General features: G+C 39.8%; 1 protein-coding gene across 1 annotated transcript in view; it reads right to left on the reverse strand.

Moving 5' to 3' along the window:
* LOC126191412 (uncharacterized) overlaps positions 1 to 27,653 on the reverse strand; it is a 102,143-nt gene that overhangs the window by 17,455 nt on the left and 57,035 nt on the right. The window contains exons 3-7 of the mRNA XM_049932281.1: positions 26,999 to 27,096; positions 26,679 to 26,807; positions 26,016 to 26,144; positions 25,172 to 25,300; positions 8,276 to 8,404 (exon numbers count right to left, since the gene is read on the reverse strand). Coding sequence (XP_049788238.1) covers positions 8,276 to 8,404; positions 25,172 to 25,300; positions 26,016 to 26,144; positions 26,679 to 26,807; positions 26,999 to 27,096 — 614 coding nt within the window. The remainder of the gene's footprint in view (positions 1 to 8,275; positions 8,405 to 25,171; positions 25,301 to 26,015; positions 26,145 to 26,678; positions 26,808 to 26,998; positions 27,097 to 27,653) is intronic.

Below are 27,653 nucleotides of genomic sequence, written 5' to 3' on the forward strand. Positions count from 1 at the left end.
CAGATTTCCGAAGTTTTGTTCTGTGTCGGGCTGCTCTCACTCCAAACCTCAACCGACGATGGAGAGCATATCTCGGCTGAATCTAGTTTGTTGGATTATTACTGGTGGATGGGTGTGGCTGCTCTGTGCCGCTGACCTCCACTATGTGTAAGTTGTGTTGCGTCGGCCACCACGGTTGTGCAATTGGAGCATTTTGTGGTGGCGGTCGGTTATTGTCATATTTTTCACTGTTTTGCCGGTCCGGACTGGGCCTCTGGTTCTGTGGCCAAGTTCGGTTTGCATCATTATAGGTATTGGTGTTCCACGGCCCCCTGGCATTTTTCCATCTACTATTGCTTGGTGAGCCTGTTTCATATCGGTCATCGAACCTCCTTTTCCGGTCATTGTTCACCGGCGGACTATTGCCATTCCAGTCTCTACCTCTATTCCCATTTTGTACATAATCTTGTCTCCTATTGTTACCTCCACCGTTTCCATTATTTTGTGGAGGCGTGTTATTTTGACCATTTCTGTAACTGTTTCCGTTACTTCTAGCCTGTTCAGAGGCTGCCTTAACATCCTCCTGAATCAGGTCAATTGAGTCTAGAACAGACAAGAAATGTTCCATGTCGTTCTCCGGTATGTGTATAAGTTTTTCCTTTACATGTATCGGCAAGTGTGATTTCAAAAGTCTGATCAAATCCCAGGATGAAATCTGCTCGTCCCAGTAATGGGTCTTATTAATGTATTTCTCAAAATATTTTCGCAAATTGCCTAATCGTGGAGAATACGGCTCTGGATTATATACCTCTTTCTGTAATCTCTCCTGAATACATGTTGACCAATATTTGGCCAAGAATACCTTTTCAAATTGCTCATATGTGTTGCAACTGTCAGCTGCTTCAGTTGCCCATAATGCAGCATCTCCTTGTATGTAAGACATAACGTACTGTATTTTCTGTGTATGACTCCAAACACTAGGCAAAATGTTTCTAAATCCCTTGATAAATACTACAGGGTGAACAGATTTCTTCTCCGTTGTAAAGATCTGAAATTGTCGGTTTCTAATCAGGCTTCCTTCAATCACTATTTTGGAGTGACATTTGTTTGTTTCGCTAACATTGGTTGCCTCTTCTGTCTCGCAGTCACAATTTTACACTGCTGTATTTATATGCCTATAATTGTTGGACCTGGCTGGAGTCACACACGCCTGTGTGTCGCCGTGCAACAACTGCTTTCCAGCTCCGCAAGACGACAGTTGACATTCCGCTGCCACAGCGGAATCTCAGTGTGCACCGCCCTTCTTACATCCTGCACTTCCGCACTCAAGCCCAAGTCATTGGTCCCAATCGCGGCGTGCGCCTTCTCATCTATTTTTTGATTAAGTTCGGTGTCTTTTGCCTCTAACCAGTTCGTAAATTCCTTTTCAATTTTGTTCGCCTGTTCGGACATTTTCTGCTCTATTGCTTGACTTATGTAAATTTCTAATTTTTCTATCCTGTTAGCCAGTACACTGATTTCATCTACGATACTGGCGTTAGCCACCTGGATATTATCTACTCTTTCGCTCAGTTCTTGCACCGCTTTGGGTATGGTTTCATAGTTTTGTCTCAAACTAACAATCTCACTTTGCATAGCTTCCAAAGATTGCATTAACTGCAAGTCCCTCTCATGCTGGCATCGATCATGCTCTGCTTGTTTAGCATCATGTTCCGTTTCTTGTTCTACATGCATAGCATCACGTTCTCTATCATGCTCTGCTTGCATAGCATCACGTGTTCTGCTTGCTTACGTGCAAATTCAGCTACCAATCTCTGGTCACGCTCTGCTTGTTCATGCAAAAATGTAACTTGGAAACTGAGCATGCGCTCGAACATAACTCTTAATGATTGCACTTCTGACACCTCACCACTCTCTTGTTCGTGTCTAGTGCATGTGGGTGGCACAGTGTTTCTACTTTCAACTGAATCACTGGCTGGCAGTAGCAACATTTCTTGCCCTTCTGCCCCCAGATTCTCACATTGTACTTCCTGAACTACGCCACTAACATTGCTTTGTGCCCCACTTTCTAACTCGGTATCACTGCTTGCTAACTGTTGTTCATTATCCATGTTTATATTTTGCTGACTACGCAATCTAACCATAGTCAACAAAAGAAACAAAATCTGAATTAAATATCCTAACACTCAGGTTTCACTGACATAATCACGCAAGAAATAGTCATTTGTTGAAACACACTTATTATATACTATGATGACTAACTACTCAAATATCCTGTTATTTTTTAAAAAAACACTAACAACAAGCACACCACTAATGATCGGAGAACACCGCATTGAGGCTACTTTACTATCCACAGGACAACTCCACTGTATCTTTACTTTTTGGTGATCTATCTTGGGTGCAGCTGCCCCCTGGTATTGTGGTAGGTAATTAATTTTTTGATATAATGAGCTCTCTTCTTCAGCTTGCCTCTGGGTATATAGTGTTCTCATGCAAAAAATCATATACAGGTATTACCACACAATATTGGTTAGGCAATACATACAATACACAAAAAAATTATTAATTGATCTCCAACAAAGTTCGACTACAATAATTCCCTAATTATCTCATGGGTATTTTGTAGCCACTACTTATTCAGGCCCCGCGTTGTTGGGCGCCAGTTTGATGAGAAAAAAAAATTATTATGTAAAAAATGAATGGATTAAAATGGGGAAGAAATGGCTTTAAATATTTTAGTTATTTACTCTTTCAGTATGAACTTTGTTGTACAACCCCTTTTTTTACGTGTGGTAATAAATATTCATTTATCTATCGTACAGAACAAAAGTGCTCGCTGGTCGATAGACACACAAACATACACACAAAATTCAAGCTTTCGCAACCAACGGTTGCTTCGTCAGGAAAGAGGGAAGGAGAGGGAAAGACGAAAGGATGTGGGTTTTAAGGGAGAGGGTAAGAAGTCATTCCAATCCCGGGAGTGGAAAGACTTACCTTAGGGGGAAAAAAGGACAGGTATACACTTGCACACACACACATATCCATCCGCACATACACAGACACAAGCAGACATTTGTAAAGGCAAAGAGTTTGGGCAGAGATGTCAGTCGAGGCGGAAGTACAGAGGCAAAGATGTTGTTGATAGACAAGTGAGGTATGAGCGGCGGCAAATTGAAATTAGAAATTAGCAGAGATTGAGGCCTGGCGGATAACGAGAAGAGAGGATATGCTGAAGGGCAAGTTCCGATCTCCGGAGTTCTGACAGGTTGGTGTTAGTGGGAAGTATCCAGATAATGGACATTCACATGAATGGACACAGGCAGACAGTGTTTGTTGGTAATGAGGATCACCCTGTGGCTAAACATGCCTTGGTGCACGGCCAGCACATCTTGGCACAGTGTTACACCATCCGGGTTATTCATTTTAATGAATGTCTCTCAATACATTAGTCCTTTTGACTGCTTTTTATACATTAACTCATCAGCTCTACCACTCCTTAAGTGATGTTGAGTTTAAACATGACGTCTGGGTTTTATTCAGCACTATTGATGAGCTGACTCATTAAGAGTCACAGTAAGGATAAATCATTCGACACTAACATAAGTGATAACTCCTCAACAGACTCTGATTGTGACAGTCTTGAGGCATAGATCAACAAGTGTAACACAACAGTCTCACATTTCAGCATGAGATTTAACTGATAGTTTTTTCAGCATCTGAAGTATCTGAAAGTGATAGTTATTTTTAGAATGGGTTGCCAAAATTGAATCAGAAACTGTTGAAGGAAAAGCTGTCTTAAATCTCTCAAATTTGTAAAACCATTAATTTACAGAGGAGCTTTAACATCAGAAATTTATTTTTAACCACATAGCAATTTTCATCTTGGCAGTGAAAAATCTTAGAACAACTGAAAGAGACATCACAGAAAGCACACCAGAAATGCTCAGCACAGAGCAAAGCCGGCTGCTTGGCTAACCCCAGCCGAGGTTGAAACCAACACAGTCCACATATTGCCATAAGATGCATTAGACGATAATGACACAGTACTCAGCTCAGCATGTAGCATGCATGTCTGCAGCAATCAAAAGATGGTTTTTGTTTCTGACAATAAAAATCAGTTTCAGCTGAAATGATGTTTGCACAAATACAATACCAAACACAAAAATAATTTTCACGTAGATTTTGTCCTTTTACTTAGGGCTCAAAATGGAATTATGTACTCTAGCAGGACGATATATAACAAGTTCCTGTAAGAAACAAAGAAAGTAGTTGCTAATCTGTACCAATGCAAAATAACTTAGTACATACCTAATTGTTAATACCATATATAGATTAATTTGCGTATAAAGACAGATAACTGCAACCAATCAGTTATGAAAACTTTTTTTTATTGGCATTAACTAGTATTTGAGCCTTTTCAGGGTCATCTTCAGATGTGGCATGCAGAAGTAACACAAATTATGCAACTTTTAAGCACTGTGAAAGGAAATTTAAAACTTCATTATGTGGGACATATACAGAAAGACAACACACACACCATAAACACTAGCACCACAATGCAACCAATGTCTGAAGTTACTGACAATCAATATTAATTAGCAACAGGTGAGCAAGTAGCATTACCTCTGTCCCATGTTGTTTAGCAAAGAGAGAACAGATTCTCAGCAGAATTTAAGCAAAAACCACCAGCACCCATTATTACACTACAAATATAAATACATTACAATGAGAGAGGGAGAAACACACAGAACTGATCTTCTTGATTACTTCATTTATGTTTCAACTCAGTTTTAATTTTTTAGCCAACTGGACCCTAAGAAATTAAATGCACTGTGTTTCTAGTTATTTATTTTATTTTTTGCATTAATGATCATCCCGTTACAGGAAAGTCATGTCATTTCAGAGTGAGGGAAGGAGTCTGAAGGGGTAGAAGAAAAGCTGACTTCATCACTGGATATGCTTAGCCTTTATGATAATGTCAATCATCTAAGGCAAAATCCAAACAAGACCCAGATTGCACATTTCATTAATGGAATAGAGAAGCCTGGTGAGAATTGGATGTCACATGCAAGGTAAATGACTTCAATATCGCCTGACACCAGTATATCTGGGTGTTGCTCTTGACTGTAAACTGTCCTACAAAAAGCATAGGCATGACACAAAGCTGACGGTTAATGCAGCAAAAAATATTTTGATGAAGCTCTAGCCACTACCTGGAGCACTAGTCCTCACATCTTGAAAACTTCCCCTTTTTCTGAATGTGTAACAGATTCAGAGTACACCATGGCTGGGTGGAGTGCATCTGCTCAGCAGTTCAACACTGTAGTCAATGAGACTGTCCAAATCCTGTTTGAAAATATGAACCCAACTCCTGTTGACAAGCTCTACCCAACTATTGGAACACCTCTCCCCCTTGAATGCCAGAAGGGCCATCATTGCTGAATGAGCAATGATCCCCACCATACATTGTATGAACATTGAGGTATAATCTGTCATTTGAAATCTAAGAAGAGCTTCATCAACATGACTCAAGCATGGGACAGAACACTGGAGCCTAACCACATCACCTAGTGGATGAGTAAGCAGCTGCTAGATATCCCTGCAAAGGAAGAGCTAGCCTGAGAAAATGAACTGTACTTCCCCTTATGGAGATTACTCAGTCATCTACTGTGGACATCCCCCACTGCAAGGGCAACATTGAAACTGGGTAACCTCTTTTGATGCTAGTCAATTATCAGGATGAGCATTACTGCAAAGGGCATTTGATTCTAAAGCATTATGTAAGGGTGAAAAACACTAAATAAATTACTTTTTCTCTCTTAACAACATGTGGGCAGGGTGGATTCTTCCTTGGTTCGGGTATGAGGCAGAATGAAACAGCATTTTACATAAGATAACTCTTATTGAAAGATTTGTACAATGGTTTCCTTACTGGATTGTTCTGGCTGGGAGATCAGCAGCTGTGTCGTTTGCAAAGCCTTCTGCTGTGTGAGCGGTGGCATCTGATTACGCCTGGCGGTGTGTATCTCATGTCACTGTTTCGCCCAGTTGACTGGAGACGTGCATCTTGAGGTGGCCCGTTTAATTATTGAGAACAAAGTCGTGAATCTGATGGTGATACCTTGGATGTGGCGTCCCAATGTTTCTCTTCTCCATGCGGCCACGTGTGTCAGTGTTGTGCGTCGGCCAGCGGAGCGGTCTGGCGGGGGAAGGTCAGTGTCCTGGACTCGAACAATGGACTCCAGCTTGCCAGTCTTCAGCTGTCAGATCTTCATCACCACCTCACAGGTGACTGCTGATGTGAGGCCGTCTCCTTCCCATCCTCACGAGTCACCCGGGTACATAAAAATCAGACTTCAAATACCTTCTAACTTCAGTCCTCTGGCAGCGAGGCTGCTGCTTGCTATTCCATTACAGCGGCAGACTTGGTGCTTCTATGTACGATGTAGTCTCTTCCTGCATGAGGGTCTTCAGCACTGACTGAACTGTACTGGAACTGAACTCAAACCGAAACTGAACTACTGTCGGGCCCACTGCATCTCGCATATTTATTTACTTCAGTTCACTGGAGGTGAACGACTTCACGGTCATTGCCTCTTCTGTCACATTGAAAAGCTTCTCGAAGAATCTTCTTAACGTCAGTCATTGGCTCTTGGAATGTAGGCGAGGGCTTTTGATCACATGTGACAATTGAGAAACATGTGAGCCGGTCGGGCAATGCCCTGATGGCTGAATCGACAGCTTCCGCTTATGTGGGGAGGGCGATGGCTTCTCCTGAATGTGCTGACTTGCAAGCACTGGCCGTTGCCACTGCTGCTCTGCCTGCTGTTTGCCAGTGTGTCACTCTTCTAAACTAAACTAAGTTTTTCATTTATTTTCTAATTTCTACTTCACTTCACATTGATTTTACTAATTTATTTACCTATCTTAAGTACCATTCAACAACATGAAAAAATGGGTCATCCTTCCAGCTGATGGAGACATGTCTTGTGAGTGTGGATCTCATAAGATCAGACAACTTGCTCACGTGTCCTCTACTGAAACAATCTTGCACTATGCAGATCTTGGTTGGCAAATAAAAAACTCACCAGAGTCGCTAAGTTCTAGAAATCCCAACCAGACATGGAAACAAATGAACTAATGTGCTAACAGGTCATTACTGCTTGTATGAAATCACAAATTATAAACTTATGGGGGGTTAAGACTTAAACAGTTAGCTGTTAACCTACCATCTGAGATGTGTCTATTGTGGTTGAGTTTAAAACATTCATTAGTATACTTATGTCATCAAAACAAAGTACAGTTTGTGTATCACTTTTTAAAGTTAGTTAATTAGTTAGTCATTCATTCATCTACAGATCATTTATAAAAATTTCAGGCATGTCAACTTAATTGAAAAATAATATGTCCAACATGGATAGCAACAACTCAAGATTGCCAACCATTTCATAGAGGAAGCATTGAGTCACAGACAGGTACAGTGAAAAGGCCTGCAAAAGTATTGAGCTTTTGAACAGAGCCCCCCTCCTGCCTGCATGAGCTATTAACAATACACAAAACTCAGTGTCGCTAAGGACAAGTGCATTCACATGTGTGTGTCAGTGTGTGTGTGTGTGTGTGTGTGTGTGTGTGTGTGTGTATGTGTGTGTGTGTGCACATGCGTGTTTGAGGGCCATTGTGTGTGTTGGTTGGTTGGTTAAGTTACTGTGCTGTTATGAGGGTATGCAAAACTCACCATTCAGTTCTACACTAGTTGTTGCCTTTTCTCATTTTGTTTAAAGTGTAACTTTTGCACTTCAGTTTCCTGTACATCAAACACATATAATTAATTATCAAATTAAATAATAGCAGAGATGTTAAGTCGCAGACAGGCACAACGAAAAGACTGTAACATATAAGTTTTCAGACAACAAGGCCTATGTCGAAAAAAGATCACACACACACACACACACACACACACACACACACACACACACACATTCACACAAATGCAACTAACTCACACATAGCTGCAGTCTGTGGCAGCCAAAGCCACTGTGGCTTCAACTGCGAGAGACTGCAATCATGTGTGAGTGAGTTGCATTTGAGTGAATGTGTGTTTGCGTGTCTCTTGTCTACTTTCAACAAAGGTGTTATTGGCCAAAAGCTTATTTGTGACAGTCTCTTTGTTCTGCCTATCTGTGAATCTGACCTCTGCTATATAGTGAGTAGCAATTTTCCTTTTGTGATATTGTTACATTCCACCCTGGATTTTCCATTGTTCAAATTATTAGGAATCTATCTCTTGGATCACCTGAACAGTGAGGTGCTGTAGGTCTTTCTGGACAGCCAACAACTGGAACTGGCGTTAGTGTTGACTCAGACTGCCACAGACCATGAACATTCAGCTGAATGAGCTGCTGACTCATTAGTTGCATATCAGCTGTAACCAAGTAATTCAAAACAATACATTAAAGATAATGAAATAGTGAATGAAGCAGCTGTAAACAACATTGATGTGCTGTTGTCCTTTCTGCTAATTTCTCTTGTGTGTAATAGAGGAGTAGGAGGAGATGTGTATAGAGAGGGGGGAGGAAGAGATGGACACAGAGGGAGGAGGAAGAGATGGAAAGAGTGAAGATGGAAGGAGGAGGACGTATGAGGCATGTGGAAGGTGGAGAGGGATACTCGGCAGGTGGAAAAGGAAGATGGACCCAGGTGGCAAGTGGAAGAGGAAGAAGGTGTGGGGTAGAAGAGGTAGAGGGTGTGAGGAGACAGGTGAAAGTGGTAGAGACTGTAGGGACACAGGTGGAAGAGAGACAAGATGTGATGGAGTAGGTGGGAGAGGAGAGAAAGATATACAAAGGACAAGGTTGATCAGGTAATTTGCATAATATATTTCTTAATTTGGATACTGCACTTATTAATTTGGAATTATGTATACACATGTCTTTGTTGAATGATTTATAATTTCTGAATACATGTAACTGAAATTTATTCAGTATTACAATACAAACAAAGTTAATTTCTTTCCCCTCTCCATTAGAAGACTGGAGTAAATAAATGCTCAGGCAACTTGGGTATTCTACTACTAATATATCTTCCTAACATTCAGTTCACAAATAACACATCCAGGAACATATAACTCTGTCAGCTTCACTAAAGAGTGTTGTGAATCTAGAAAAAGAATGTTGAAATGTAGTAGCAGGTTTTGTCATGGATGATTGTGCTGTCAAATTATCAGTACAACTAAAGTGAAATAATATTAAGGAGTAGATAGCTTTGTTAAGAAATTATATTTCCATCCAACACAATGAATGAGGAATTTAAAGGAAAATACTGGTTATATCCTCATTTTTGGTTAAGTGGGAACACTTAAATCTATTTTGCAACATCAAATCACCAAATTTCACATTTTCTAAATGTTGCGCTGAATTTCACTTGCTATAGTAGAAAGAACCACAATAACAACACATTTAATCAATTCATGTTTGGAAAAATAGGAATTCATAAACGTATAGACAAATGATAGAACATTAATTAAACACAAAAGTGATGTGTGAATTCAGGAAAACACATATATGATTTTTGCCATCTAAAAATAGAATTACAATAAGAACAGGTAACATTTCAAAAATCACCTTGATAAATGTTGCTTAAGTGGAACAGTTTGCCAGATGTAAGAGTTGGTCAGTTAGTATCACTCAACCACGCAAGTATGAATTAGACTTTTGCTTGTGAATGAAACGTTTTGAAAGTAATTAAATCAATAAATATTGTTTTCTAATTGATATAACAAGCCAGTCAAATCAAGTATTTGTTACAGAGGTGAATCTAAGGAAAAGAAAAACCAGCAAAATATGTTTTAAAACTACAATGTTTCACCTGAAACAATAGTTCACATAGATAAAAGGCAACTTTACATCTTTCACAACTGAACTTTCATTTGATGCATATAAATTTGTTTCTTATGGAATAAATATGCACTCAAGCCAATATTCTCTTTGAGACAGAAGTGATGTGGGAAGTTACTGCATAGCAAATCACAGGATTGTAAATGTGAGGGTGAGGTTACAGGACTAGGTAGGGTACTAGCAGAGGATTATGGAACAGGAACTGCGAGAAAGAAGATATGCTGACCAGCACTTCTCACTGACATAATACAAAGTAGTTGTTAGTGGGAGAGTGGTGGTGAAATGTTTGATATTGTTTCAGTAATGCAGCACCTAATTCATTTATAGCCATCTACATCTATACTCTGCAAACCACATTACTGGTTTTGGTGGAGGAAACTTAGTGTACTACTGTCACTCCCTGCTTTCGCTGTTCCCACTGTGAACAGTTCTCAGGAAGGACAATTTCAGTAAGCCTTGAATGTCAACAGTTGGCATCGAGGAAGGTGGCTTGATGGGTTGAGTAGGACCAGGTGAAACAAATGTGGGAGAACATGTTGAGGTTGTGGAGGAATGTGGATAGGGTGTCCTCACCCTTGATCCAGATCACAAAGATGGCATCAATGAATCTCAACCAGGTGAGGGGTTTGGGATTCTGGTGCTTAGGAAGGATTCCTCTAGATGGTCTATGAATAGGTTGGCACAGGTGGTGCCATGTGGGTGCCCATAACTGTACACTGGATTTGTTTGTAATGTCTTCAAAGGAGAAGTAATTGTGGGTGGGGATATAGTTGTTCATGGCGACTAGAAAGGAGGTGGTTGGTTTGGAATCCGTCGGGTGTTGGGAAGGTAGTATTCAATAGCAGTAAGATCATGGGCATTAGAGATGTTAGTGTTAAGAGGGGTGGCATCATTAGTGATGAGCAGGGAACCATGTGGTAAAGGAACAGGAACTGTGGAGAGTTGGTGGAGGAAATGGTTGGTATCTTTTATATAGGAGAGCCTTGAATGTCTCTCATTTTACCTTGATGGTCTTTCTGACTAATATACATAAAAGGAAGCAGTGTATTGGTTGACTGTTCTAGGAATGTACTCTCTTAAAATTTTAACAGTAAACCATGTCATGATGCAGAATGTGTGTCTTGCAGTCTGCCACTGGTACTGGCTGAGCATCTCCTTGATGCTTCCCCTATTACTAAATGAACCTGTAATTAAACACACTACTCTTCCTTGTATCTTCTCTATTTCCTCTATCAGTCCTATCCAATTCTGATACCCAAGCTCAGTCCAATACCCAAGTATTGGTCAAATGAGGGTTAGGTAAGCTACCTCCTTTGTGTGTTTGTAGGACTGTTTGATATTTTTAAAAATACCAGGAATCCATATAACAAAGGCCATATTTACAAAGGCCTCACCTTTTGCCCCACCCACAAATTCAATCATGCAGGACTTATTAAAGACTTTCTCTCATTCTCCTGGTCCCTACAGTGGAAACACTTTCTCGCCACCAACCCTACCAATCAGACAAAACCTAAGACCAATGTTGAACCCTGCCTGACTCAGTTCACTCCTACATCCAACCATGATCCACCCCCACTGCCCCCAGATCACCTTCTGTTAACTTTCTACAATTTCTTAACCTCAAATCTTGCCTCACCATAATTTCCCAAATCCCTCAACATGCAAACCAATCTTACATCCGCAAAAAGATCCACAATCCACCACCTAAAAACTGATCCTCACCTTATAATCCTACCTGCTGACAAATGCTCCACCACTGTTGTTTTGAACCGCAAGGATTACCTGGCATAAGAACTCCAGCATCTGTCAAATTCATCCACCTACAAACCATGCCACAGTGACCCCATTGCAGAAGTCCAGTAGAATCTCCAGTCTCTCCTCAAACTCCACCCCATCCCAGAACCTCTCCCTGGAGTCCATCTCTCTCCTAAACCCTACCATTCCCCACGCTCCTACCTTCTACATGCTTCCTAAGTCCTTAACCCCAACCACCCAGGATGCCCTATTGTGCTTGGTAACTGTGCCCTCAATGAGAGAATCTCTACTCTCATAGACCAACACCTTCAGCCTATTATCTGCAACCTACTCTCCTATATAAAAGATACCAACCATTTCCTCCACCAACTCTCCACAGTTCCTGTTCCTTTACCACATGGTTCCCTGCTCATCACTAATGATGCCACCCCTCTTAACACTAACATCTCTAATGCCCATGATCTTACTGCTATTGAATACTACCTTCCCAACACCCGACGGATTCCAAACCAACCACCTCCTTTCTAGTCACCACGAACAACTATATCCCCACCCACAATTACTTCTCCTTTGAAGACATTACAAACAAATCCAGTGTACAGTTATGGGCACCCACATGGCACCACCTGTGCCAACCTATTCATAGACCATCTAGAGGAATCCTTCCTAAGCACCAGAATCCCAAACCCCTCACCTGGTTGAGATTCATTGATGCCATCTTTGTGATCTGGATCAAGGGTGAGGACACCCTATCCACATTCCTCCACAACCTCAACATGTTCTCCCACATTTGTTTCACCTGGTCCTACTCAACCCATCAAGCCACCTTCCTCGATGCCAACTGTTGACATTCACCTCAAAGATGGCTATATCAGTACCTCTGCCCATCTCAAACCTACCAACCACCACTGATACCTCCACTTTCACAGCTACAACCCATTCCATACCAAGAAGTCCCTTCCACACAGCCTAGCCACGTGTGATGAGCAGACCCTCTCAAAAAATACTGAGGGTATAACTGAGACCTTTACAGATCATAATTACCCTCCAAACCTTGCACAAAAGCAGATCTCCCATGCCTTATCTTTCCAGTCATTCAACGCCTCCTAAAGCCTACCATCCATCCACAGAGGAGCACTCCCCTCATGACTCAGTTCCACTCAGTACTGGAGCAACTGAATTACATTCACTTCCCGGGTTTCGACTACCTCTCATTGGACCTGAAATGAGAAATGTCCTACCCACTATCCTTCCCACTCCTCCCACAGTGGTATTCTGTTGCCCACTGAACCTAAACAATATATTCATCCATCCCTACATAACCCCTGCTCCCAACCCGTTGCCTTAGTGCTCATATTCTAGTAGTAGATCTAGATGCAAGACCTGCCCCATACATCCTCCCACCACCAAGTACTCCAGCCCTGTTACAAACATCACCTATCCCATCAAAGGCAGGGCTACCTGTGAAACCAATCATGTGATCTACAAGCTAAGCTGCAACAACTGTGCTGCATATATGTGAGCATGAGAACCAATAAGCTGTCTGTCCACATGAATGGCCACCAACAAACTGTGACCAAGAAACAAACTGGACCACCATGTTGCAGATAACACTGCCCAACACAACATCCTTCATTTCAATGACTGCTTCACAGCCTGTACCACCTGTATCCTTCCCACCAACAACAGCTTTTCTGAATTGTGCAGGTGGGAACTCTCGCTGCATTATATGTTCTTGTAACCCTCCTGACCTTAACCTTCGTTAGTCATTGTTCTTCCCCATCTAGCCCTTCCCTGTTCCCATTCCAGCACTACACAGCCCTCTATTCTACCAATATACCCAGTCTTTTTACTTCTTTCCTTTTATGCTAACCCCCCTCTCCCCCCACACACCATCTATCTGCCTGACTGCACCTAGCTGCCCCACTCTCCACCTTGTCCCTGCATTTCCCAGTAGCACTTTACTGTCTCCCACCCGTACCCTGCTATCCCTCCCCCTCGCCACCCTACCCTCCTCCTCCCCCCCCCCCTTCAGCTTCCACTCCTGTAACATCCTGCTTCTCGCAGTCTGGCTCCAGCTGCTGGAGATTGTGGTCATGTGTGTGTGAGTTGCATTTGCATGAGTGTGTGGGTATGTGTATGTTGTGAGTAGCAACTATCCTTTCCATTATATCGTTTCATTCCATCTGAAAATCCTATATATCGATACATAAAATGTATCACTATCAGCCCTCAATATATCAAAAAAAAGTATTCATGTATAGACAGAAAAAAAATAACAGTTTAAAGAAATATAAAAATATCAGCTGCACATTGTAAATACACTTCCAGTTTCATAGTTGTATATTTACTGCTTATTACACTTAGAACAAGAACTGAAAGGAAAATGATGCACATATAACCACTTTGCTAACGATGAAAACTGCAGGTAAGTGGCACAATAAAAGGTGTCCAATGGGTCTGTTGTTCGGTTTTGTCACATATCTAATTTATCTGGAACGCGTCACATTTTCTTCTCTGATTTTCATTTCTAAAAACACCAGCGACCTAGAAGTTTTAGTGTTAGTTTCCATTGGTAGTGCCAAGGGTCCAATTATGTCAGCATTTCCCACTCACACATCACTGCCCACCACAAGGACCAATTTTGTCACTTAGATATTTGTTCATCATTTTCAGTAACAATTCTTGAAGAATTCTGATGTGAAGAAATAGCACACCATTTGTGTTAAAAATTGTTTTTAATACAAGTAGTATGCTACCTCTTCACACTGAAAATCTTGTTATTCCCCCTCCCCATCCCAATTTTGCCAACTATACTTCTTTGACACAATCAAAGGGAAAGACTGGATGTGATTGAAAGATCAAAAACTAGTAAGATTCCTGCACTGCACACCATGAAAGTAAAATTATTTTCTACTACAATTTTAAAAGAACAATTCAAAATATTCACTGAAAATTATGAAAAAATAAAGTATAAAATAAAAATATTGGCACTCGATATTGCCATTTTGATATCAATATATCGGTATATAAGGGAAGAAAATATTGCTGATATATGTGAATATTTTTTGAAAAAAATATTGATAGATGAATATAATGATATTTTATCAACAGTCCTATTGTGGACAATACTTCCCAAGAATTCTTTCAATGAATCTCAGTCTAGCATCTGCCTTACCTACAAATAGTTTTACATGGTTGTTCCATATTAAATCATTCCATATGCATACTCCTGGGTATTTTACGGGTGTGACTGCTTCCAGTTATAGTTCTGCAAACTCATAGTCATACAATAATGGGTCTCTGTGTCTATCTATGTGCAATAAATTACATTTGTTTATGTTGAGGGTCAGCTTCCAATCCTTGCACCAAGTGTCAATTCTCTGCAGGTATTAGTGCATTTCACTACAATTTTACAGTGTTGTGACTCCTCTGCATACATCTCTCTCGGTTGAGAGTAACATGCTGGTACAGAACGCAGCATGCTAGAAACTCCTCACTCCAACCACATAGTTGGTCTGACAGTCTGTATGCTTGTATTTTGTTCATTAGGCAGCACTGCAGAATTGTATCAAACATCTTGCAGCGGCCAAGGAAGATGGCATCAATCTGGAAATTGGTCTCTAGTGCTATCTGGGTCTCATAGACAATAACAGTGAACTGGGTTTTACACAATCATTCTTTTCAGAACCCATGTTCTACAGAGAAGCTTTCCTTCTTCAGAAATGACATAATACAAGTTCGTAAAACATGTTCCAAAGTTCTACAGTAGACTGCTGTCTGATAATGACCTGTGCTGTTCCCAGTCTCTATGAATGTTTCATTCCTACAGTGACATACGGTACATTGCTGCTAGATGAGGAGCATGTTCTTTCACATACCGTAATCTCTATAGAGTAATTTTCCCTGGGTCACATATTTCAATACACATGACATTCGCACAATGATTTAAAGGAGAAACTACAGTATGATCATGCTAAGTGAAATAGTTTCGGAAAAAAGCATTTAGTATTTCAGCCTTTTCTCTGTCACTCTCCATTTTGATGCTATTATGGATAAAAAGAGTGCAGACAGATTGCTTTGACCTGTTAACTGATTTAACATAAGAGCAAAATTTCTTAGAATTTTCTCTCAGATTGGTAGACAAAATTTTACTTTAAAATATGTTGAGCACTTTACACCCGGCTCTCCTTTTACTAACTTCGGTTTTGTTTCATTTTTATTTGCCTGTGAGGCTTTGGCTGTATTTAAATATGCAGTGAATCTCTTTTAACTATTGTAGCAGCTTTCAAACACAGCTCTGAAAAACAATGGCAGGTCGTTCCCATATCTCACAACCTTGCCATTCAAGATCAACATTTTCAGTTCCAGAGATGTATTTTGGTTGTTGATTGCTGAGTGTTAATTTACTGAATTTTACACTCAGGTAACATGAAATCCATATTTTGTCACTCTTGCTAAGCAATATTTTCCTACCTTTTTTACATTCCTATTTACAACCATATTGAATGATGGTGTACTGGCCTTATGACCACTAACTCCTTGTTCTACGCTAACTGAACTATAGAAATCATTGGTAGCAGTGTGTGCAGCATGTTCATCAGTTGGGTATCCTCAGTTTGGTTATGATGTCCAACATCTCAGGAAGTCCTAGAAACCAGTCTAAGTCACAAAGAAGGAAGCTAAGGTCACCTGACCAAGCTGTTGCTTATCACCATATAGCGGAGATGCTGAGTCACAGGTAGGCACAACAAAAAGAATCTCAATTAAACCTTTTGGCCATAAGCCTTCATCAACACTACACACACACACACACACACACACACACACACACACACACACACACACACACACACACACAAATGCAACTTACACACATGCCTGCAGTTTCAGGCAACTGTGAGAGTGTTTTGTTCTGCCTGTGATTCGGCATATTCGCTATATGGTGAATAGCAACTTTACTTCTCATAATATTGTTACATTCCACCCTGGATTTTCCATTGTTTGATTCCAGCTGTTGCTTAACATGTTGCACATAACAGCACCCTGATCCAATGTAAGAGAGGGCCTGATGCTCCTAATCGGATCAGATCAAATAAATAAATAACTTTAACTGCTGCTTCAGTGCCCATGTCACTTGGACCCTACTACCCAGTACCAGCTCCTGTGAACAATGTGGGTGGGTGGAAACTGTCTCTCAGCGTATACTCCACTCTTGAAATCTTCCTAGCTTAAAACTCCACAATCCCCCTTCCCAGTATGCAACATGGACAGCCTAATCTAACATTCACATTTTCTCTGCTGCCGTTTTCCTCACAAATACACCCCTGTCAAACCTTGTACTTTACTGACCCTTCATGTCAACTCCATCCCTTTCTCAGTTTTGTGAATGTCACCTTTAGTCCTCTTTTTGCTACTGCCACTAACCATGACTAGTCTCCCTGTTATTTCTTGCCCACCTGCTACCCCATTCCCCATTATAACACATAAAGGGTATCAACTTGGCCACAGGTAGGCATATTAGGTTGTATATGTGACCAGATAAAGAAAAGAGAAGTAGCTCAAAAGCTAGTCATGTCCCAGTGCTGTTACATGTTGACACCTTTGCAGTCAGCCATTTTGAGTGGTGAATGTTAAGAAGTATATATTTTTAAACTGTCATACAGTTTTCTATGTAAGCTGCCATACATCATGCTGCATTCAGTTTAAAAATATGAAAAAAATGTCACTTGTCTACAAATGGATGAAGTTTATTATGATATGACCACATTGTCATACTTCTTCACTTTAAATTATTTGTTGTTGTTGTTGTTGTGGTCTTCAGTCCTGAGACTGGTTTGATGCAGCTCTCCATGCTACTCTATCCTGTGCAAGCTTCTCCATCTCCCAGTACCTACTGCAACCTACATCCTTTTGAATCTGCTTAGTGTATTCATCTTTTGGTCTACCGCTACAATTTTTACCCTCCACACTGCCCTCCAATACTAAACTGGTGATCCCTTGATGCCTCAGAACATGTCCTACCAACCGATCCCCTCTTCTAGTCTAGTTGTGCCACTAACTTCTCTTCTCCCCAATCCTATTCAATACCTCCTCATTAGTTATGTGATCTACCCATCTAATCTTCAGCATTCTTCTGTAGCACCACATTTCAAAAGCTTCTATTCTCTTCTTGTCAAAACTATTTATCGTCCATGTTTCACATCCATACATAGCTACACTCCACACAAATACTTTCAGAAAGGACTTCCTGACAGTTAAATCTATAATTGATGTTAACAAATTTCTCTTCATCAGAAACGCTATCCTTGCCATTGCCAGTCTACATTTTATATCCTCTCTACTTCGACCATCATCTGTTATTTTGCTCCCCAAATAGCAAAACTCCTTTACTACTTAAGTGTCTCATTTCCTAATCTAATTCCCTCAGCATCACCTGACTTAATTTGACTACATTCCATTATCCTCATTTTGCTTTTGTTGATGTTCATCTTATATCTTCCTTTCAAGACACTATCCATTCCGTTCAACTGCTCTTCCAAGTCCTTTGCTGACTCTGACAGAATTACAATGTCATCGGCAAACCTCAAAATTTTTATTACTTCTCCATGGATTTTAATACCTACTCTGAATTTTTCTTTTGTTTCCTTCACTGCTTACTCAATATACAGATTGAATAGCATCGAGGAGAGGCTACAACCCTGTCTCACTCCCTTCCCAACCACTGCTTCCCTTTCTTGTAACTGCCATCTGGTTTCTGTACAAATTTAAATAGCCTTTCGCTCCCTGTATTTTACCCCTGCCACCTACAGAATTTGAAAGAGAGTATTCCGGTCAAAATTGTCAAAAGCTTTCTCTAAGTGTACAAATGCTAGAAACGTAGGTTTGCCTTTCCTTAATCAATTTTCTAAGATAATTCTTAGGGTCAGTATTGCCTCACGTGTTTCAATATTTCTATGGAATCCAAACTGATCTTCTACCAGTTTTTCCATCCGTCCGTAAAGAATTCGTGTTAGTATTTTGCAGCCGTGGCTTATTAAGCTGATGGTTCGGTAATTTTCACATCTGTCAACACCTGCTTTCTTTGGGATTGGAATTATTATATTCTTCTTGAAGTCTGAGGGTATTTCGCCTGTCTCATACATCTTGCTCACCAGATGGTAGAGTTTTGTCAGGACTGGCTCTCCCAAGGCTTTCAGTATTTCTAATGGAATGTTGTCTACTCCTGGGGCCTTGTTTCGACTCAGATCTTTCAGTGCTCTGTCAAACTCTTCACACAGTATCATATCTCCCATTTCATCTTCTTCTACTTCCTCTTCCATTTCCATAATATTGTCCTCAAGTACATCACCCTTGTATAGACCCTCCATATACTCCTTCCACCTTTCCGCTTTGCCTTCTTTGCTTAGAACTGGGTTTCCATCTGAGCTCTTGATATTCATACAAGTGGTTCTCTTTTCTCCAAAGGTCTCTTTAATTTTCCTGTATGCAGTATCTATCTTACCCCTAGTGAGATAACCCTCTACATCCTTACATTTGTCCTCTAGCCATCCTTGCTTAGCCATTTTGCACTTCCTGTGAATCTCATTTTTGAGACGTTTTTATTCCTTTTTGCCTGCTTCATTTACTGCATTTGTATATTTTCTCCTTTCATTAATTAAATTCAATATTTCTTCTATTACCCAAGGATTTCTACCAGCCCTTGTCTTTTAACCTACTTGATCCTCTGCTGCCTTCACTACTTCATCCCTCAAATCTACCCATTCTTCTTCTACTGTATTTCTTTCCCCCATTCCTGTCAATTGTTCCCTTATGCTCTCCCTGAAACTCTGTATAACCTCTGGTTTAGTCAGTTTATCCAGGTCCCATATCCTTAAATTCCCACCTTTTTGCAGTATCTTCAGTTTTAATCTACAGTTCATAACCAATAAATTGTGGTCAGAGTCCACATTTGCTGCTGGAAATGTCTTACAATTTAAAACCTGGTTCCTAAATCTCTGTCTTACCATCATATAATCTATCTGAAACCTGTCAGTATCTCCAGGCTTCTTCCATGTATACAGCCTTCTTTTATGATTCTTGAACCAAGTGTTAGTTATGATTAAGTTATGCTCTGTGCAAAATTCTACCAGACGGCTTCCTCTTTCATTTCTTAGCCGCAATCCATATTCGCCTACTACGTTTCCTTCTCTCCCTTTTCCTACTACCGAATTCCAGTCACCCAGCACTATTAAATTTTCGTCCCCCTTCACTATCTGAATAATTTCTTTGATTTCATCATACATTTCTTCAATTGCTTCATCATCTGCAAAGCTAGTTGGCATATAAACTTGTACTACTGTAGTAGGCATGGGCTTCATGTCTATCTTGGCCACAATAATGCGTTCACTATGCTGTTTGTAGTAGCTTACCCACACTCCTATTTTTTTATTCATTATTAAACCTACTCCTGCATTACTCCTATTTGATTTTGTATTTATAATCCTGTATTCACCTGACCAAAAGTATTGTTCCTCCTGCCACCAAACTTCACTAATTCCCACTATATCTAACTTTAACCCATCCATTTCCCTTTTTAAATTTTATACCCTACCTGCCCGATTAAGGGATTTGACATTCCATGCTCCGATCCGTAGAATGCCAGTTTTCATTCTCCTGATAACGACATCCTCCTGAGTAGTCCCCGCCCGGAGATCCGAATGGGGGACTATTTTACCTCCAGAATATTTTACCCAAGAGGACGCCATCATCATTTAACCATAAAGTAAAGCTGCATGCCCTTGGGAAAAATTACGGCTGTAGTTTCCCCTTGCTTTCAGCTGTTCACAGTACCAGCACAGCAAGGCCGTTTTGGTTAGTGTTCCCAGGCCAGATCAGTCAATCATCCAGACTGTTGCCCCTGCAACTACTGAAAAGGCTGCTGCCCATCTTCAGGAACCACGTGTTTGTCTGGCCTCTGAACAGATACCCCTCCGTTGTGGTTGCACCTACAGTACGGCTATCTGTATCCCTGAGGCACACAAGCCCCCCCACCAATGGCAAGGTCTATGGTTCACGGGAGGGGGGGGGGGAGGAGGGGGGGGGTTAAATTATTTATAAATGATGAAATAATTTCATCATTTAATTTATTTATAAATGAGGAAATAAAAAGAATTTTTAAATAAAAATATAAATTTGGTTTTCTTTCTACATAATTAAAACTACACTTGGCTGAAAGAAAGCTCACTAATGTCAATAAAATCTACAAAAATTTCTGGATAAAATGACATAATAAAAATAAAACTTTTAATATTATTCACAGAGATAAAATTATAGTAACTGAGCAGTGCATTACAGTCTGTCTTGTGTATGCAGTCCTGTATCACTTAACATTTGTGTTTTTAAGCAGAATATATTGTACGAAACCAAGGAAAAACAGTGTTGGTCTTTGTTGAGTCCCATATTCAGTAAGCGTACTATAAAACCTCTTACTGAGCTACTGTGATATTCAGTTTCTTTTATATGGGCTAGGCAAAGTAGCAGCAAGTTTAGATATAAATTGTTTACCTGAGCTCTTTGTTTTGGTGACAATTAGTTGACATAATGTTGCAGTGAAAAATAAATTTCAGTGTTCAATTTCAGAAGATCCTGCTGATGGCACAGGCTTTGTTCCGAGCACTTCATGAAGTAGATGTGGTAGCAGCTGTAGTGTTTCAGGTGCAAACATTTCAGTGTACTGTGTGTTTTCTATTCTGTTTTCACTTTCAATCAATGTACGAGCAAGACCTTCAGTGTCATTTTCTGAACCATTGCTGTTTTCACTAACATACTCTGTATCACTTTTATTTTCCAATAACTCACAAATTTCATTGTTGGACACATTTTTAAAAAATAAGTCACAAAAGCAAATGAATACATGAACTGAAAACATTAAGTAACAGAAAACATGACAGAAACAATATTAAATAATAACAGTGCAAAAAAAGACACCCTGTGAAATAACTAAATGAAAATGACTATCACAAAGCACAATGTCAACTAATGAACGATGCAGCAGCATAGTTATCAGTCAACAATATTTCACTGTAACAACAATCAAAAGTTGATAAATATCAACGTACTCATAAATTAAACAGATTATCAACATATTGGCACTCTGACAGTACTGGCAACAGTAGGGGGTAACAATAGATTGTTACCTGGACATTCAGAGTGTTAATGCACAGCATATCAGTTATTAATGGTGTCTGCCTCTCTTCATTTTTGTTTAAGGTGTAATTTTTGTGTACTCAGTGTCTTGTCCATTGAAGATCCACAGTTTATGAGTGATATACTTTCACTCATGACATGCCCAGTTTCAGATATCACACATCCATACAGTTGACAGGTCTGCTTACAGAGGCCATTTGGGTTGGCACCCTGCACACTCAGGTAAGCTGCCAAAGAAACATTATTATTTAAGTCATCACAAACGAGAGCTCAGCTCATTCTGTAACCTGTCTTTCTGTTGTCCAGACAATGTGTTCAATGCTATGAACAACCTGTACTTCATTGTACCTTAAGTGTTTCTCTATAAAGTACTACATTCCATAAATCATGTTTGTTCTTGCTATATCAGATTTGGTGATGAGTGGGGATTAGGTTTTTTTGTCACTGCTAGTGTCAGTGCTAAGTCACCTGACAAACATCTCGATGGAAGAAATATTCCAATGTCTCATTGCCCCACAGCAAGCTGTGAGTTGGCTGAAGATTGGAACTCCTACAAGGCACAGTTTTCATCAACATTTCCATGCATGCACAATGCAGACCTGTGTTGGGCTTTCTTTCTTTCCTGGCTTTCACAGCGAATTCATCAGGTGTTGTGCCAATTTACACCTTTGCAAGAACCAGCCAGCTTATCATTTGATGAAATATGCAAGTTTCTCTCAACGTATTACTGTGACAGAAGGCATGTAATTAAATTGTGTGTAGAATTTTACATTGTCAGAAATGCTCAAATCAATCTTACAAACCTAAGATGCAGAATTACATGGGTTGAGCCATTGTCGTAAATTTGCCATGAATCCTACACTCATCACATGGTGAGTGATGTTATTCTTTGTCTAGCCTCATATAGGGAACTCCATGAAAGAGCTCTTCAATGTGAGAATCCAATACTTACAGATGTGCTCAATATTTCACAATCCTTTCAAGTGTCACAGGCTACAGACATTCAGAAGTTGATCAGTCAACCCCTGTTAGGCACACTGTAGTACAACCTTTGAGTCAGCATTGCAAGGGGGAGTGTCAGTTCCAGCCACAACAGCAACAGGCTGCATCACAACAGAGGCTGCCTGTACTGTTTTGTCCAATATGAGCATACAGTGTGCCATAAGCATTGGTTGGTTTGCAACGAATGTCAAAAGACAGGCAACATTGGATCAGTGTGTAACTCCTCTTCTAATGTGGCAGATACAGTAGTATTGATGGACATAAACTGTATCTTTACAATGACTGTTTCACCAAAAAAATGTATTAAAACTGCAAGTGAACACAGGAGCTGCTGTGACTTTAACAAATGCACAAACATACGTGGGCTTGGGGGCCTTCCCATCACACTGGTTTCACAGAACTTGGTTAGTTGCAATAACCAGCAGATTCTGATCCTAGATCAGTTCGCCACTCCTGTCTCTCATTTGCCCTCTCACCTCCCCCTTGTTGTGGATCATTCCCATATTGCAGACCTGTTCAGGTTATATGTGTTTAACACTTTTGGTTTCTCCATTGTCGATGAGGTAAATTTAGTGCCAGATGAAGTTCCGTATCAGCAACTTGTCTCCCCTGGGCTTGGTTGTGCTACCAGTTTTCACACTCACATTACTGTGAAAGAGTCCACCTGCCCTTGGATTTCAGGCATGGCAGGTTGTGACATTCACCTGCTTCATTTCTTTGTTGATTGTCCTTGATGTAGACGTACTGCGTTGCTATACTGGCTGAAAAATAGGGGGGTGGAAGTTCAACACTGACTACTTTAAATGATGTAGCCAACAGTTGCACAGTTGTATTTCACAGTTCTTTACTTTCACTGTTCATGGCAAATTTTGATAAGCCTCATTAATAGGTTGCAGGCAACATCAGCATACTGCTACAAGAGTTTACTCTTGAACATCTACGAGCAGTAAAAACCTAACCACACAGTTCACAGCTCTTGGAGAATAATACCGTATGTAATGAACAGACACTCATTGTTTTAACACATGGCCTATTTGTGTTACACTTATTTCACAGTTAAGTTGATGCATTGTTGTCGATCTAACCAATATGTGTTCCTCTACTGAAACTGATTGACTGACTGACTCAAGACCAAAAATTGGGACTTTATATATCATCACAATAATAGGTATTGAAACTACACATTGTTTGATGTTTAATTTACAGAAATTACAATTAAAACAGAACTCATTAAATTAACTGAATATATCTAAAACTTCCTTCTTTTTAACAGTTTCTTATACTACAAGTGTTAAGCTGAATTATTTGCTTACATGATGAAATTAACAGATATAGTTATGCAAACAATACTTTTGACAAAACTGGTAATTACTTTGGAAGTAATTAAGAGCTGGCTTTGCTAACATGTTTTCGAATGGAGCCAAATAAATACTTAAAGAATGCCAGTGTTTTGTCTTCCACATGTTTATAATTAGTACAGAATTTATATTTGTTTATAAATCAACAATAGAATTTACGTTATGGAACAATAACAGATTTCACCCTATAATGAAAGATATTAACAAGGAAAAGTCAAAATAACTTAGGAAATCAATTTCATACCCAAAACTAAGCACAAAATTAGATCTGGTGTTACATTCTTTAAAACTGAGGGCCAAACTTTCTCTTTTATGAAAATGCAGATTATAGTCATGCATGTTAATGGTAATTAGTCAGAAATGAAAAAATGAATTTAAGGAGGCACATGGCAAAACAAGAGGGGAAGTAAAAAGATCCCAGCTTGCTTTGTCACAATGTGCCTCTCACGTTGCATGACCTGTCAAGAATGAATTAGACCATTTGATGTCACTCGATGTCATTCGACCTATTTCTTCCACTGAATAGGCTACACCACTGGTCATCATTAAGAAGCTGGTGGCTAAGATTCACCTCTATGATGACATCAGTGTTATGAGTAATGCACACAGTCTGTGACAAATACATTTTGTTCGCCCTCAAGAAATTTCACATCTTCTTACATCTCTCTAAGTTCCACTTAATCACATATCACGATCTATTGGTTGCGCTTTTTAACCCTTTGGCTACACAATTTCAGAGATCGCGTGTCCATACAGTTCATAGGCCCACTTACAGAGGCCATCTGGGTTGGCCCTCTGGCATGCTCTGGTGAACAGCCAAATAAACAGTATTATTTAAGCAACCACAAACAAATGCTTGGCCTATTGTGTAAGCTGTATTACTGTTGTCCAGCAAGTGTGTACATTGTTATGCGCAATCTGCACTTCACTGTATCTCATGTGTTTTTCTTCCTATAGAAATGAGTAAATGAAATATTATGAATTTTGGTTCACCTGGCCAGGGTGGTGCTGTGGGCCTTTCTGGACAGATAGGAATTGGAGATGAGGCTCGTGATGATACAGGCTGCCTTACATCATGTTCTCTCTGATGAGTGTGTTGGTGACTCACTAGTTGTGCAGTAGCTGCAACAAAGTTATTCAAAACAGTACATTAAAAACTGGAAACATTAACTTAAAAAATAGCACAAAAACAATATTAAATAACTATACTGCAAAAAACAACTATGCTGATGAAATAATGAAATGTAAACAACTACCACAAAGCACAATGCCAACAAATGGTTGGTTGGATGATTTGGGGGAGGAGACCAGACAGCGAGGTCATCACTCCCATCAGATTAGGGTAGGACGGGGTCTGCCATGTCCTTTCAAAGGAACTATCCCAGCATTTGCCTGAAGTGATTTAGGGAAATCATGGAAAACATAAATCAGGATGGCCAGATGCAGGTTTTAACCATTGTCCTCCCAAATGTGAGTTCAGTGTGCTAACCGCTTTGTCACTTTGATTGGTGTTAACAAATGAACAACACCGTAGCAGAGTTACTGATTGACAATATTTCACTGTAAAAATGATCAAAAGTTGATAACTATTGATGTACATGTAGATTAAATGAAGTACTGATGAATCAGCTTTCTGACAATAGTGGCATCAGTAGGGGGTAACAGCAGATTGTTACTTTGACATTGAAAGTGTTCATGTACAAAATAACAATTATTTAAATGTGGGTATTTGCCTCTCTTCATTTTTGTTCAGGGTGTAATTGTCTCAGTTCAGAGTCTTCTCCACTGGAGACCCACAATTTATGAATAAGTGAAACTATTATGAATCTTGGCTCACCTGGACAGGGACGTGCTGTAGGACTTTCTGGATTGGTAGGAATTGGAGATGAGGCCCGTGATGATACAGGCTGCTGTAAGTTACGTCCATTCTGATGAATGTGTCGGTGACTCACTAGTTGTGCAGTAGCTGCAACAAAGTTATTCAAAACAGTACATTAAAAACTGAAAACATTAACTTCAAAAATAGCACAGAAACAATATTAAATAACAATACTGCAAAAAACAACTATGCTGATGAAATAATGAAATGTAAACAACTACCACAAAGCACAATGCCAACAAATGGTTGGTTGGATGATTTGGGGGAGGAAACCAGACAGCAAGGTCATCGCTCCCATTAGGGTAGGATGGGGTCTGCTGTGACCTTTCAAAGGAACTATCCCAGCATTTGCCTGAAGTGATTTAGGGAAATCATGGAAAACATAAATCAGGATGGCCAGATGCAGGTTTTAACCATTGTCCTCCCAAATGTGATTGCAGTGCGCTAACCGCTTGTTACTTTGACATTCAAAGTGTTAAGGCACAACGTATCTCTTATTTATACATGGGTGTTTGCCCCTTTTCATTTTTGTCCAAGGTGTAATTTTGTAAACTCAATTTGTTGTCAATTGGAGATATGCAATTTACTAGCAAATGAAATTATTATGAATTTTTCATTCACCTGTATAGGGATGTGATGTAGGCCTTGCTGTATTGGTAGGTATTGGAGATGAGGCCCGTATTGATACAGGCTGCCGTAAGTTACATTCATTCTGATGAATGTGTTGCTGACTCACTAGTTGTACAGTAGCTGTAACAAAGTTATTCACAACAATATATTTTAAAAAACTGAAAATTTAACTAAAAAAATAGCACAGAAACGATATTAAATAACAAAACTGAATAACAAACAACTATGTTAGATGAAAGTTATGCAAATCACTATTTTAAAAATTGTGAAACATCAAATGAAGCAGCTACAAACAATACTGATGTACTTACACTTTGTTTCGTCTTCAAGACAACATTTCACACAGCTCACACAGATAATTACTCCCAATATAAATGCAGCAAATCCCATAACTATCCATTCTACAGGTCTGGAAATGAAGTAGCAGTTTTCAGGATTAAACATTAGAGGTTCATTAGCTCATTAAGTGGCTTACAACAGTTTAATTTCACATATTACTTTTCCACAGACACAATAAAGAAATGTAAAATTCATAAAAATGCCAACAGTTTTATTATAAGAAACAATTAAACAATGGAAAATCCATGCAGGAATATCAACAATATAGGAAAAAATAGATTTATACTTACCATAAAGAAGACACATTAAGCTGCAGACAGGCCCAATTAAAAGACACTTACACAAAGCCTTTGGCCACAAGTTTCATCAGCAAAAGAGAAACATAGAAACACACACCATTCATATGCACAAGCAAGCACACTTCATTCACACATGGCTGCCAACTCTGGCAGCTCAGACCATAATGTTGGAATGCATTCTGGTCTGAGCAACCAGAAATTATGATCATGTGTGTGTCAGGTGTGCTTGCTTGTGCGTAAGAATGGTGTATGTTCCTCTTTTGCTGATGAAGGTTGTGGCTGAAAGCTTTGTGTAAGCATCCTTTAATTTTGCCTGTCTGCAACTTAA

This window comes from Schistocerca cancellata, chromosome 6 (assembly GCF_023864275.1).
Source record: "Schistocerca cancellata isolate TAMUIC-IGC-003103 chromosome 6, iqSchCanc2.1, whole genome shotgun sequence".
NCBI classification, from domain to species: Eukaryota; Metazoa; Arthropoda; class Insecta; order Orthoptera; family Acrididae; genus Schistocerca; species Schistocerca cancellata.